Raw genomic sequence first — 14568 nt, 5'->3', positions numbered from 1 at the left:
AGCAATACCTCACTGAAAACCAGTTAGATTTTGCATGCTTAAACTGGTTTACCAGCTCGACCAGTACCCAAACCAGCATTAACCAGCCAGTCGAAGATGTTCCTTTCAGCAGAGTATTACATTCTGCTACACCCTGATCTCATTGTCAGCTGCTGGATATAGCAGATAAAAGTGCTACTCTCACTTGGCCTCTGTTTTTCTGCTGCGTTATTGTACTGTCATTTTTCGAGGCCTCGTCGACTGCAGCACACCGAGGTCAGTGGAGAATAAAAGCGAGCTATTTTTGAGTATTCTGAACGGGCGTACAGTATTCAGAGGAGCCTTTCAACTTCTCATTCGGATGCGGAGCTCACAGTAGCGCCGAGCTCTTTTGATGTTGGGGCAAAGCTTTCCATTCTTCACGTCTAAAACTGGTTTGTCGTTCCAGGTGGGCCTTCACCTTGATCATCATCTCTTCCTACACAGCCAACTTGGCGGCCTTTCTCACTGTGCAGAGGATGGAGGTGCCCATCGAATCCGTGGATGATCTGGCTGACCAAACGGCCATCCAATACGGCACCATGCACGGCGGGTCCACCATGACCTTCTTCCAGGTGAGATCTTCAAGGACAAAATAGAAGAAAACTCCTCCCACAAATCAATGGCCTGTCGGCAGGTTTATTACCCATGTCACTAGTGCTCTTCCCTACTTTGGGCTTTATCTGTTTGCTGTCTTAATATCAGTGCCCTTCGATATCTTGCCCTCTCCAGAGGGCCGTCCCAGACTAATTCAAACTCTTTGATGTGCCGGAGGGATGTTTCTCAACCCGCCCCTCAGCGAGCACAGACTGTTTCACATATTCAGTTGTCACATCAACATGTCAAACTGTCAGCTTATCAACCGTCAAGTCCTTGGTTAACACAATCAGTCTCACCTCCTCAAAAGCTCTAGTGATTGGCTGTCAGGACACCAGACGAAAGTTGAGGAGCAAATGTAACGAATCTAATATCTCCTGTTTTCCGGTTAGAACTCCCGCTACCAGACGTACCAGCGCATGTGGAACTTCATGTACTCCAAGCAGCCCAGCGTGTTTGTGAAGAGCACTGAGGAGGGCATCGCCCGAGTGCTCAACTCTAATTATGCGTACCTGCTGGAGAGCACCATGAACGAGTACTACCGCCAGCGCAACTGCAATCTCACCCAGATCGGAGGCCTGCTGGACACCAAGGGCTATGGCATTGGCATGCCTCTGGGTGAGGAATTTATGTAGAGTTAGCCAGGACTTGTATTGATTCAAATGCAGATAAGTGCAAAAGAAATGTAGCAAGGAATCTCACACAGATCATCTCTAGTCAGACTGTATAATGTGTTCTCAGTGAGATCTTGGGTAGAAGCCAAGGCAGACTGTGCAACATCAATGGCCATGTACTGTATGCTACTGAACGATACACAACTTTGGTCAAGACAGCGTTGACTGGTAGATCAATCATGTGACGATCTGACATACTCATTTACATGCAAAATGGTACCTCACACCCAAGCAAACCCTTGCACTAATGTATGCTTTACCTGAAAGAAAATGTCTCATAATCTGTGGTGGCAAAAGAAACTTGATGTAGTTTAATCATAACATAAAGTAAATGCTAAATAGCTCTTATAACTTTTAAATTAAAGGGTTAGTTCACCCAAAAAAAGAAAATTCTGTTATTAATTACTCACCCTCATGTAATTTCAAACCCATCAGACGTTCATTCATCTTCAGAACACAAATTAAGATATTTTTTATCAAATCCGAGAGCTTTCTGAACCTGCATAGACAGAAACTCAACTGAAACATTCAACGACTAGAAAGGTAATAAGGACATTGTTAAAATAGTCCATGTGAATTTATTCAGCAGTTTCTTCTCTTCCATGCGAGTCTTCGACATGTTCATGTGAAAAAAAAGTCCTGTCTGTGCAGGGTGAGAAAGCTCACAGATTTTATCAAATATATCTTAATTTGTGTTCCAAAGATGAAAGAAGGTCTTACGGGTTTGGAGCGCCATTATGTTGAGTCATTAATGACAGAATTTTATTTTTTGGGTGAACTATCCCTTTTCTTTTCTTTTATTATTTTATTATTTATAAAGCATTCAAAACTAAATTCTGAATTCAAATTTTATTTACTTTTATTATTATTTGCCATGTAGACTACTATTATATACAATGCTCTTGCACACACATCATCACTTGTTGTGTTCTTATGGACTGTTTATTAGACAGGCCTTGTAGCAACAGTCACACTTCACAATTGCAACCTGAAATTTCACACACTGTCAGAACATCACCTGATGCGATGACTAATTGGCCATTAGTGAGCACATGACAGTAAGCTATCCAAGGCTGCCAGTCTTGTCCTATAATGATATAAATCTTTTATATTCGCCAAAAATCTGTCTCAGATGGCAAAATCGTAGCCAAAATAGCACAGTGCACACCAGGCTTTAATCCTATATCTGAAGTTGAAACCATTGATTGAATATCAATTGCACTGAATTGATTTGAACCCAGCTATGTCCAGCAGATGTTTTAATCGACATGATTGATGGCAGAGTTTAGTTTACAATAAGAACCTTTACAATAAAGGTTCACCAGTAGAGTGGCAGGAGTCAGTACAGCAGAAAACATACATCAAGCTCTAGCTCTCTAAGATGGATGTTTTGTTTCAGGCTCGGTCTACAGAGATGAGTTTGACCTGGCCATACTCAAACTACAGGAGGAAAACCGCTTAGAAATCCTGAAGAGGAAATGGTGGGATGGTGGCAAGTGTCCAAAAGAGGAGGATCATCGAGCGAAAGGTGAACCACTTTTCACTCAGGCGCAGGTCCAAACAGTATCTTTAAGGAGACATTCATCATGTGTGTTTTTGTGAAGGTCTGGGCATGGAGAACATCGGTGGGATCTTCGTGGTGCTTGTGTGTGGTCTTCTGGTGGCCATCTTCATGGCGGTGTTGGAGTTTGTGTGGATGCTGCGTCATACGCCAGCAACAGAGGTGAGAGAGGGCTATTTTACCTGCCTCTGCTTTCTGTCCTTCTCCCCGCCCTCGCGCCTCCCTCCCTGATCCCCCCACACCCCATCCCGCACCTCACCACCAGCACACCAAAGAATATACCTCAAACTGATCTACACAGGCCATCACACGCTAAAGGTGCCAGACGCTTTTAGATTTTACGCTTTTTAATGTCTGAATGGAATGAAGTTCCTTCTTTTTTGTCTTTTATTTTCCTCCCTGAATCAAATCATCGATGGTTGTGTGACTGCGTTGTTTCAAACGAAACATTGTGATTTTGTTTACTAAATAAACACTTCAGCATGTTTCAGTAGAAGCCCAAGACGTGACTTTTTTTGGAGGGTGTAAATGCATGTTGTTTGTTAAAAATGTCTTCATGACTTAGTTGTGATTTCCCATATTCATAGACTGAGCATTGTGGGTAAATATTCGAAGAAGAATGATGTTTGTGTTTGTCTATGGGTGTGTTTGAAGTGAGGCTAAACTAAATCCTAATTGAAAACTGCTTGGAAATATGGGTGTTTGTGTGATTGTGTTTGTACTGTATATCTCAACATCAAGTCAAAATGACTAGTGCAGTGCAGTTAAACCCATTTCTGATAAGTAGAGTGAATATTTGCATTATCCCTAAGGGAAATATAGCTTTGCGTGTTAGCATTAGGTAATGCTAATAGTGTGTCTGTGTTTGTTTATGTGTGTGTGAGGTGCATTTCTGCATGTAAGTGTACAGTATATTCAGCGCTTTAAACCACACTGGCATGTCTCTGTCCTCATTTTAACTAGTGCACATATCTTACATATCTTACCAACATAATTCATTGGTCCAACACCAAGATGGCCCCTCCAATTAAATATCTACTACACATTAAAGCTCCCAGAATCACATTGTTTGTATGCAGTGCCTTTTCAGCCTCACGGTATGATGACAAAAATAGATTGGAGTATATTTTTGTTTTTAACTATGCATCATATGTGATGCTTATCTTTTATAGACCTCAGGCAAGGTAGCACCATATTTAATTTTTGACAAGAATGTAAACAAGGCTGTGAGGAACTGAAGTACAGTGTGTTCAATGGACTGCACTGTTGTTTAACAACATACCTAGTTTTAAAAGTTGGTAGTTGTGAAATGTATGTAAACTAGGACCTTCTACAGTGCGTGCCATTGTAAAGACTGCAGGTCTATTCCTCACAGCTTTCATTGAAAAGGGTGTCTTACTTGACTAAATGTTCAGAAAACAGCACTGGTTGAGCTTCATCAGCTGAGTTCTGGATTTCATCAGCAAATATGTTATGTTAATATGTTAATATGTTATATATGTTTAAAAAAATTGTTAAAGCACATCACAACCATCGTTTTTTTTTTTTTTTTTTTTTTTTTGTAGTTTATGTTCTTTACTTGTCACACAAAACCTTGAGTGTAAGAGTTTCAATAAGAATCCATGCAATCTGAAATTTGGATGAGGGTGATCGATTCCTCCACTCAGATTTTGCAACAGGTTCAATTTGGTCACACAGATTCACTGAATTGACCAATAGAAAGCTGCTTGGTTTGAAAGGCCCCGCCCCCACACAATGCTTCTCTATTGACAATAAACAATAGTGCCTTTTTTGTGAACACATCTTAACAGACTGTAACTTCACAGGGTATAAATTAAAAGGTCAATTCTTAATGATACTGTGCTGAGGACTGATGACTGATTTTAGTTTGCTTTGAGTGGATATGCATAGTATTTCCCTTGAAATTTGATGTCACCACAGGATATTAACGTTGGGAAAACACTACTGAGTACAAAAGAAAAATACTACTTTAAAACAACCATTAAGAGAAATGAATGATTCAAAGCAAAGATGATTTATTTAACAGCCCCTAATCGAAACTTTATTTTTCTAATACTGTGTGATAATATTCCATTTATGACAGGATTCCATTAAGATGATAAACTGCACCAGAGGACGCAGGAAAACACGCCGCCTCTGTTCCTAAAGTGATTAAAAATATATATGCGTTCAAATAATCAGATTGTTTTGCGTAAACAATCATCCAAACTCATCGAAAATCCTCCTGGGAGCAATCTGAGACCAATTTTTCAAAGCAAAAGGCATTGCATACAAAGAATGACCCCAAACACAGCAGTTCCACTCACTTATCACGTGTTATTTTTTATTTTTATTTTTGAAATGCAAATCTAACAGAATACATTTAAAGATTTCAAGTGAACTTGTTGAGAACGTAATGAGCACACACCAAGATCACCAGGCACTTCAGGACATTTTCTGTGATTTCTCTGCGGTGCATCAGTCAGATAAACAGCCACCGCCCCCTGTATAGCCCAGTGTTGTTTTTGATCAATGCTCTGGCTGTGCTGCCTGCCACCCCCTGCGAGCAGTGTGTCAGCGAGACCCCCTGGCCTCTCTTTCTCTCTCTTTCTCTCCCTCTGTCTCCGTGTCTGTGCCTCACAGCTGTCCGTGTGCGAGGAGATGCTACGAGAGCTGCAGGGCATCGTGCTGTGTCAGGACAGCCTGCAGTTACGGCGCAGGCGCGGAGCCAGCGTGTTGCGACCGCAGCCTCTGCCCCTGGACGAGCGACGGGCGCGGGCGGCAGCGGCGAGCCTCAGCAACGGCAAGCTGTGCACAGGCACAGGCCTATCCGAACCCCTCTCCCACAGACTCGCGCAGGAGGCCGCCTTGGTGGCGAGAGGGTGCAGTCACATTCGCATCTGCCCGGAGTGCCGGCGCTTCCAGGGCATTCGAGTGCGCCCGGCCGGCCCTCCAGGAGCATCGCCCAGCCACAGCGAGGAGAGTATAGAGTGGGAGAACGGCACCAACAACAGTGAACACGAATAACCTCTCAGATCTGTGGCGGATAGATGTTAAACGACAGCTTTGCTGGACCCAGGGATTATGGGAGCACAGGCGCCGGAGAAGCTGTCCGTGCTGCTCAATTCAGCCCAGGAGCTGCATCTGGTTTCTGTACACTGTCCTTACAGCCCTCTGCTTTCGGAGGACACAGCAGAGGGGCTATGTACTATGCAGTATATTTGTCTTACTGTGCTGTTGGTTTATTTTTAAATTATTCCTCTTTTGTTGTGATACCACTATATTGCTATTATCTCCTTCTCACAACACCGGTTTAGTTTGGTTTTTCACACGGCGGACGGCTGCAGACTGTGTCAAACCACGCGCAACCCTTTTTTAGAGTGCCAAAATACTTTGTATTGATTCTGTGTTGTTGCCGTCTCATTCCGGCCCCTGAAGGAGTAACTATCAAGAGAACTGAACTCAAAAACAACTATGATCTGTTTTTATTAATAGTCATATTCTATTAAAAAGGTTTCTGAATGTTTGACGTGCATGTAAGAGGGATTTAGATGCTACTGAATGAAGAAGAACATGGGAATTATATTTTTTCTGGTTGAAGACAGACGTTCTGTATTTTGCCTTTCATTCTTTTAAGTTTTGATTCCTTTTATTGCACCCCCCGGATATGAAAACTGCACATAATTGTTGGAAAGTGGAAGATTATGCGCCCATTTAGAAAACTTGCATTGGGAAACTAACTAGGATTTATGCCAATTTCCATTCACCCTTATTTTTGCCATTCCTGCGGGGCGCTTGGAGGTGTCCGATGCGTTCACTTTCTAGAAAACATCAGGAAAGTGAGATCTGAGGTGATTGCATTCATCTGTACCACTCAATACATGATGAAATCAACTACAGACAGGGTCACTCCATCTAGACACACCTGTGTGACGAGACATTGGAGATCATAGGCCTATATACATTCAGGTATTTCTTTATATTAAATAACATCTCATGTTTCATGTTTATTTTCTTGTTTGAAACCATGAAACGTTCATTAGTTCATGTGACATCTTGGAGTCATACTTTTGTTGAACACCCTTTTAAAGCTGGAATCAGTTTTTCAACGCACCACAGCTGAAGCAGAATTTGGATACTAAAATGAAATTATTTTATTAGACATGATGTTACCCTTGCAGTGCCAAATTGTAATAAATTGCCTTCACGTTTTGGAGAGCCATTAGAGGTTACTTACTACCCATGTTGATTATTTCTGTGCATTTCTATTGAACTGAATCCATTTCTACATGATATTTCAATACGGTGTTAGTGCCTGACAAAAATAAATGGCATTGTGTTCAATTCTGTGAAAGGTTGGCTTTGTTCTTAAAAGTTTTGTCTCCTGGATCTGTCAGCCCTTTCTGTAAACATGTATTTTTCTAGGTGTTCAAATAGAGCTCCATTCATTTCTTATTGCAGGATGGAATGGCTTTGCAAGTGTGTGTGTTTCAGGCCTCTGATGAACAATGGCAAAGCTGTATGTGCAGGTGGATTTTCGCTGGATACACAGAACTGCAGACAACTCTATCGGGGCAACTTCAAGTTGTGACACATTTACAATGTGGGGCATGGCATCAGCTGCACATCTGCTTTAGGTTCACAGAAGCACAAGCTGGTTTCAAGAGTGTCAACAAACAAGCAAAAACATTTGGGAGACAATAACTGCTTGGAGTGACAACTGACTGCTTACACAGGAAGTTTAAAACAAGTAGTTTACAATTAGCCATTACAATTTGGGTAAAAGCAACGAAATATTGCCAAAAATTAACATGCAGCAATTCTTCACATCTGTCAAAAAAATTGTTAAGTTACAAGCTTCTAATGTCATTGAAATGCACAATTTGCACCCAGACATAACTAGTTTATTCCATTATCCAAAGTGGCCACTAATAGGAGGGTTAACAAGATAAAGAAAGTAGTATTGGGCTTGTCATGTAACCTCAAAATGGCTTACTGAGTACATTTTTGTGATAGCATTATTCATTTCTCTTTACTAAATCCTTCTTATAAATATTTGTTTCAATGAGAACTTACCACCCAGTCTCAAGAGGTTACAATGTAATTCATACAAAACTGATATTTAGAAAGAAGCATGTAGGTCCATATGAATTAGCCATCGATTCGCCAAAATGTAATATTGCCATGAGCTTCTGTGTTTGCCTCAATCCTGAGTATTTTCAAACTGAAGAAATATCTTCAACATCTGCAAATGTCTAAATGATGGGAATCAAACACTAAGTTGTCCAGCGCTATGATGGTTTGATGGTAATGAGTGTAAATTGTTCAGAGACTGAAATGTCATGGCTGAAGACAGGACTTATTAGTGAGACACGCAAAGCTCCGAGCCCAATCAGTCCGGATGCATTCCCGAGGGCAGCCTCTATCTCTCTCAGAATACTGCCCTTCTCCAACCCATTTATTTCTTCATTCAGCTCTAACCTGTTTCCACAGAATTAAATTGCATCTCTGGCTTTAATTCTTAGTGTCGCGACTGGTTTCAGTCCAACAGAAGGAAATTTGACTTTTTTGCTGATTTACACTTAATGACATCACTAAACTAGATGTCATGTTGTTGTGCTCCGAAATGTGTCAGACTGCAATTCAGGCACGTATTGCATTTCCAGCGGTGCCACATAGGGCAGGGGCAAAATAAACCTTAATCAGGGTATATGGCCATAATATTCAAAAATGCTTTCTGTGTGAATGGCCACAAAGTTAAAGTCAATACAGGCCTAGCCTACACTACCTGAATAACAACACATCCAATATTATGTCAGAGGTATTTGAATGTTAGGTTTTATGAATTGTGTTGACTTGCCACATATTAGTGATTTTCACAGTTTCAAAAAATTATTTATTATTAAAGGCAATATATTAAAACAGCCCGTTCTTCTAAAACGATACAATTTTCTTTCTCTAAAAGGACCCAATGCTGCTACAAATCCGTTTCAGATCACTGGTTTGTCACTTACAGCAGAATTAATCTTACTCTTTTTAATGTTCTGAAACATATTATCAAAGGTAAGTAACAGCATAGCTCAAAATGTTATTTCCCATTTTCGTTTCACTGTGGAAATGCTGTTAACATCCCTGTGAGTATTGGTAGATATTAATGTCATGTTCATTTTGCCACCTTTTGTTCACCAGCAGTGCTTAAATGAGAAGAACAACAGCCAGTCATGTTACAGATTTAAGTGAAATATAACTCTGTTTGCTTTTTTCTGCTTTCCATTTATTGATTGATCTCAGATTGGGAGACATTGATCATCTGCCTGTCAGATAGAGTAGGCCTTACTGCTGCACATAGAAAATATCAATGTAGTGCCATGAATGTGACATTTTTGTGACATGACAAGGTCAGTTATTTAACATATAACTTCGTTAACGCAATCATCTGTGTAATCAAGATTTTTGTATTGAGGTGATGTTTGTAGAGCTTATTCCAGACAGTCTCTCTCGGGGAATCTCACATTCGTGAATCAACAGCTGGCGTCTGTCAGGGGCATTAGAGCATACTCTTGGACTCTTACTAAGAAGAACACAACAGGTAAACATCCTACACATTCTTTTTTTTTTTGGGGGGGGGGGGTAATCATAAAAGGGTTATTACATTATTTTAGTAAAATCATTTTTACATTTTGATCAATTTAAACGTGGAAATACTGTGCAAATTGGAATAGCGACAGAAAATTTGACCAACAGAGACCCCTGCTGGAGACAAAATGAACTGCACTGTCTGTTGTAAAGGGATTGGATCAGAAGACTTTATTCATGAAACACTTGTAAGACAATTATGTATGGAAATACAGTCTGCTTGTTTCATAAATAAGACCAAAAGACAAGTTGGCCTTATTAACACAATGATTAAACTGCTTCATCGAATTATGCTAATATCAGGTATGGTAATTCCAAATGTAAACAATATTCACTTAAGGATAAATTAACTGTAAAAATGTATGTCCTGAGTCCTGAGAACAAATTTTTAAAAGTCACTAATTTCAAATCAGCTAGACCTTCGTAATGTGATAATTAAGACAATGTCTTTTGTTGTTGTTGTTTTCAGATCAATTTTTAGTTCAGGATTTAGACCTCAGTTGAAGTTGATATCGGCACAAGCTAGCACTGTTCCCAAACCTGTTTAACTGAATATATGAATGTCTTCAATTAGTGAGAAAGATTTTCTAATGTTTTTGAAAGAGGTCTCTTATTCTATCTTTTTTTTTTTTAATCAAAATAAAGTAAAACAGTGATGTTGTAAAATATAGTGACAAGTTAAAATGACTGTTTTCTATTTGAATATATTTTTTTAATGTAATTTATTCCTGTGATGCCGAAGCTGAATTTTCAGCAGCCATTACTTGAGTCTTCAGTGTCATATGTGACCCTAAAGCACAAAACCAAGTCTTAAGTCAAATTAATTGTTTATTCTTTTCATGTCAAAAATCATTAGGATATTAAGTAAAGATCATATTTTGTAAATGTCCTATTGTAAATATATCAAAATCAAATTTTTGATTAGACATATGCATTTCTAAGAACTTCATTTGGACAACTTCGGTATTGTGATTTGTTTGCACCCTCAGATTCCCGATTTTCAAATAGTTGTCTCGGCCAAATATTGTCCTATCATAACAAAGCTTATTTATTCAGCTTTCAGATGAAGTATAACTCTCAATTTCAAGAAATTGACCCATATGACTGGTTTTGTGGTCCAGGGTATGATTCTTCAGAAATCATTCTAATATGCTGATATGATGCTCATCAGGGGGTTACTGATGAATAGAAATTTTAAAAGAACAGCATTGATTTAAAACAGAACTCTTTTGAAGCATAAATCTTTTTACTGTCACTTTTGATCAATTTAATGCATCCTTGCTAATTAAACCTAATAATTTCTTTAAAAGAAAGTACTGACCCGTACTATATATAGGATTTTGAAAACTCCTGGTTTATGCAGTATTATGCAATTGCTTAGATGTCAGAGGTCAGAAGTCCTGGTCCTGCTCCTGTTCTGTTCACAGCGCTCAACTGAAGGTGTCCTCATATGTGAAGCGGGTTTAACCCAAAGTCTCTGAGCGTGTCCTTGACATCCTGATGAATGACTGTGCTCTGTTCTTCCCACTGCAGCCGTGTCTCAGCCAGGTGAGAGAGCAAACTGTCCAGACAGCCCTGTATCAGGCCAATAGACACCAATTATTAAAAGCGCACTCGATTTAAGATGAAAAGTAGCTTATTAAATGGGCCATGCCTCACCATCTGGCACAAGCATTTAGAGGTGCAGATGGTCTCTATATGCTAAAATAGTAAAAGCTGAAATGGATAACCTTGTGGATGGCAATTAGATTTGTTATCATTTTAATTTGTTTTATTATAGCATTAATTATACCTCATTTCGTTGAGGTAGATTAGTCTGTCACGCTTTGAAATGTCACTGAGCAACTTGAGCTAAGCCTTGTGTAATGCTGATAAAATATGTCATCCATTCAAGCATCTAATATATATTTTGACACAGCACTGATATTTCACTTAATCACTTACAGAGCCATGACTCTGACTTACGTGCAGGATCTTCTCACACTCTCTCTCCATACTGTCCAGTTTGCTTTGGAGGTCAGAGATGATGGTGTCTTTTTCTGCTTCTGTCTTCTCTCGCTGCTCTCTTTCCCATTTTAGTTGAACCTGACATTCGGCTAATCAAAGAGAGGCCTTGTTTGTGATCAGCATGTGATTGGAGAGCATGTGCACTGCCTATGATAAGCACAAGAATTTGAATGTGTTTATGCCTGGACTTACCGAGCTGCGTCTCAAGCATGTCTACACTCACTTCAAGCCTGTTTACTTTAGTCTGCAGGCCTGTTTCCATGGACTTATACTGGCGGTTGAGATCTGAAAACAAGTTTGTGTACAATACAATACATATTGTGTTGGAAAGCAATGATATACATTTACATAAGTCATAAAGAGGTGAGTAACATTATTACTTGATGACATTTATAATGTCGTGTTATATGAAATGAAATCTAACCTTTATAAAAATCGATAATAGATTTCTTTTTCAAATTAAAAGCTTGTTCTTTTGCTCTTTCTATTTATCAGAGGATCCTGAAAAATCTATATTTTGGGTTTACACCCAAATTTTCATTATCATAATCATGACTATACTATGAAATATTATTATTGTATTAATGTTTCTTGAACAACAAATCAGCATATTAGAATGACTTTTGAAGAATCTAACACTTTCATTTAGCAAGCATTAAATTAATCAAAAATGACAATAAAGATATTTACAGTATAGTGTTCAAATATTTACATTTCAAATAAATGCTGTTCTCTTAAACTTTCTCAAATAAATAATTATATATATATATATATATATATATATATATATATATATATATATATATATATATATATATATATATATATATATATATACAGTACAGTACAAACCAAAAGTTTGGAAACATTATTTTTTTATGTTTTTGAATAAAAGGCTCATCAAACCTGCATTTATTTGATCAAAAATACAGAAAAAAAATTTAGATTGTTATATATTATTACAATTTAAAATAATTGTTTTTACATTAATTATATTTTAAATTAGCATTTATTTCTGTGATGCAAAGCTGCATTTTTAGGATCATTATCACATGATCCTTTAGAAATCATTTTAATATGATGATTCATTATCAAAGTTGGAAACAGTTCTGCTGCTTAATATTTTTTCAGAACGTGATGCTTTTTTAGGATACTTTGATGAATAAAAAGTTCTAATTACAGTTTAAAATATATAAAAATAAAAAATAGTTATCTTTGTAATAATATTTCACAATATTACTGTTTTTACTGTATTTTTACTGAAATAAATGCTGCTTTCTTTCAATCCGAACTTTCGTTTTGAATTTTGCTGTGGATCAATTAATCATGTCATTTCAAGAAAATAAACTAAAGTCCATCAGGTGACCTCAGAAATATTGAGCAAGATTATGAAATACCGAAGTCTGTGAAATGTAATGTTATCTATATGTCAGAAATAACGATTTTTTGGTATCACTAGGATCTTTAGGGAAGCTTCAAGATATTAATTAAGTGAAACTTTTTGAGACATTGAGAAAGCCAAAATTCAGCATTCCTCAGCAAGTTTTGTTCTATAGACTGCTACATGCACCTTTCAAATATTTCGAAAACAATACAGCATAAAACATGAGTATATGAACTTGAAGTACACATTGTTTCATGCAGGTGTGCTATATCAATCGAGCTGAAATAAAGAAATACACTTTATACAGACCTGTAGTGATGTCCTTCATGTCTGATCGTTCCTGACTGAGCACCTGCTCCAGATCTCTGATTTGACTTCTCAAGTCATCTCTCACTGCTGTGGCCTGACGCGTTATACTGGTCCTCAGAGCTGATGAGATTGGTAGAGAAGTTCCTTTCTTAATGTTTTCATAGAGCTGGACACCACAACAACTCCTAAAACAGGCCAATTTAATATCTGCCTTACCAAGATGTTCCTTTAAAACAGCCACGTCTAAGGCACTTCTCCGATACTTCTCTGTAAGTCCATCATCTGTATGATTAGAAAAAATAGAAAAATTGATCATGTCAATAAAATAGGGGCTACTATTGTTAAGCAGCTACATTATTTTGTGTTTATAAAATAAAATGTTGTACAGTAGTTTATAGAAAAACCTTTTTCTGTTGTGCTCTTTTTGGACTTTTCCTTTTTGTTGTTTCCTTTCCCTTTCTTTTTTGGTGGCATGGTTTAAAGATTATAGAGCTGCGTGTTTCGAACTGAAGGAAAAGTTCATTGTGTCTGTATTGTGTATACAGAGCAGCCTGGCAGCGTGGGCGTGGTTAGAGAGAGCCGTTAGCCAATCACCTCTCCAGAATGACAAATAAAGTTGGTCTACGTATCCGCATTGCACTACGTTACCGGCTCGTTGCTTGGAAGTGTGTATATAGTTGCTAAGCGCGTCGTTTTGTGTTAAGGACAATAAAGTATTTTGAGGTATTTCTGAATTTCTTAGATTCTTGAAAGAGAATCTCACTGTTTCATTTTTAAGGAAAGAACGCGGAGTTCTGTAGAGGCAACTCTCATTCACAAGTAGCCTATTTACTTTTCTTTAAATTTAATTTTTGTATATTTGTGAATATAAATAATAATAAGAAATAATTATAAATTATCACCGAATCAAGCATCATATATTATTAGACCAATTCTTGAAATGTGTCAAAAAAAATGTTTAACCCAGTGGGCGGCGAAAGTACGCTACTTCTAAAAATGCTTAGCTCATGAATATTAACCACGTCATTGCTTACGTTGCTTGGTAACCTTTCCGGTTACGTTACCTATTCAATATTCATTAGTCGTGAATTTCACCATAGTAGGATTCGTATATTCGCAAGAGGAGCGAAAACGGAGGCGGAGAAATATGAGAGAGGGCGAGGACTTACAGGCGGAACAGGAAGTGCAATCACACGAGCTCGGGAGGGGGAGTTCGAGGTGCTGTTTATTACCCAAACTGTTTTATTTATCTTATTTCATTATGTTATAATTTCGCGATCTAATATTGCATTTTCATATGGTGAAAGACAATCTGTGCTGTGTTTATAAATAACGTGAGTGATCGCTTTTCCCCTTGCTTTTTGCTTGCAAGAGCTCTTGAC

At 38.2% G+C, this 14568-nt stretch overlaps 2 protein-coding genes across 2 annotated transcripts in view; one reads left to right on the top strand and one right to left on the bottom strand.

Moving 5' to 3' along the window:
- Positions 1-7184, top strand: part of LOC113115083 (glutamate receptor ionotropic, kainate 4-like) — a 297646-nt gene extending 290462 nt beyond the window's left edge. Inside the window, exons 17-21 of the mRNA XM_026282354.1 lie at positions 428-593; positions 1008-1233; positions 2689-2817; positions 2894-3012; positions 5494-7184. Of these exons, the coding sequence (XP_026138139.1) occupies positions 428-593; positions 1008-1233; positions 2689-2817; positions 2894-3012; positions 5494-5877 (1024 nt within the window). The 3' untranslated portion in view covers positions 5878-7184. The remainder of the gene's footprint in view (positions 1-427; positions 594-1007; positions 1234-2688; positions 2818-2893; positions 3013-5493) is intronic.
- A 3252-nt stretch (positions 7185-10436) lies between these two features.
- drc12 (dynein regulatory complex subunit 12 homolog) lies at positions 10437-13767 on the bottom strand. Its single transcript, XM_026282353.1, has 6 exons — positions 13591-13767; positions 13403-13468; positions 13187-13306; positions 11686-11778; positions 11452-11582; positions 10437-11061 (listed from the first exon to the last, which is right to left on the bottom strand). The coding sequence occupies exons 1-6, from the start codon at positions 13658-13660 to the stop codon at positions 10933-10935; spliced, it is 609 nt and encodes a 202-aa protein (XP_026138138.1). The 5' UTR covers positions 13661-13767; the 3' UTR covers positions 10437-10932.
- Positions 13768-14568: the final 801 nt, after the last annotated feature.

Source organism: Carassius auratus, chromosome 15 (assembly GCF_003368295.1).
Source record: "Carassius auratus strain Wakin chromosome 15, ASM336829v1, whole genome shotgun sequence".
Classification (NCBI taxonomy): Eukaryota; Metazoa; Chordata; class Actinopteri; order Cypriniformes; family Cyprinidae; genus Carassius; species Carassius auratus.
This window is presented reverse-complemented; position numbering and strand designations above follow the sequence as displayed.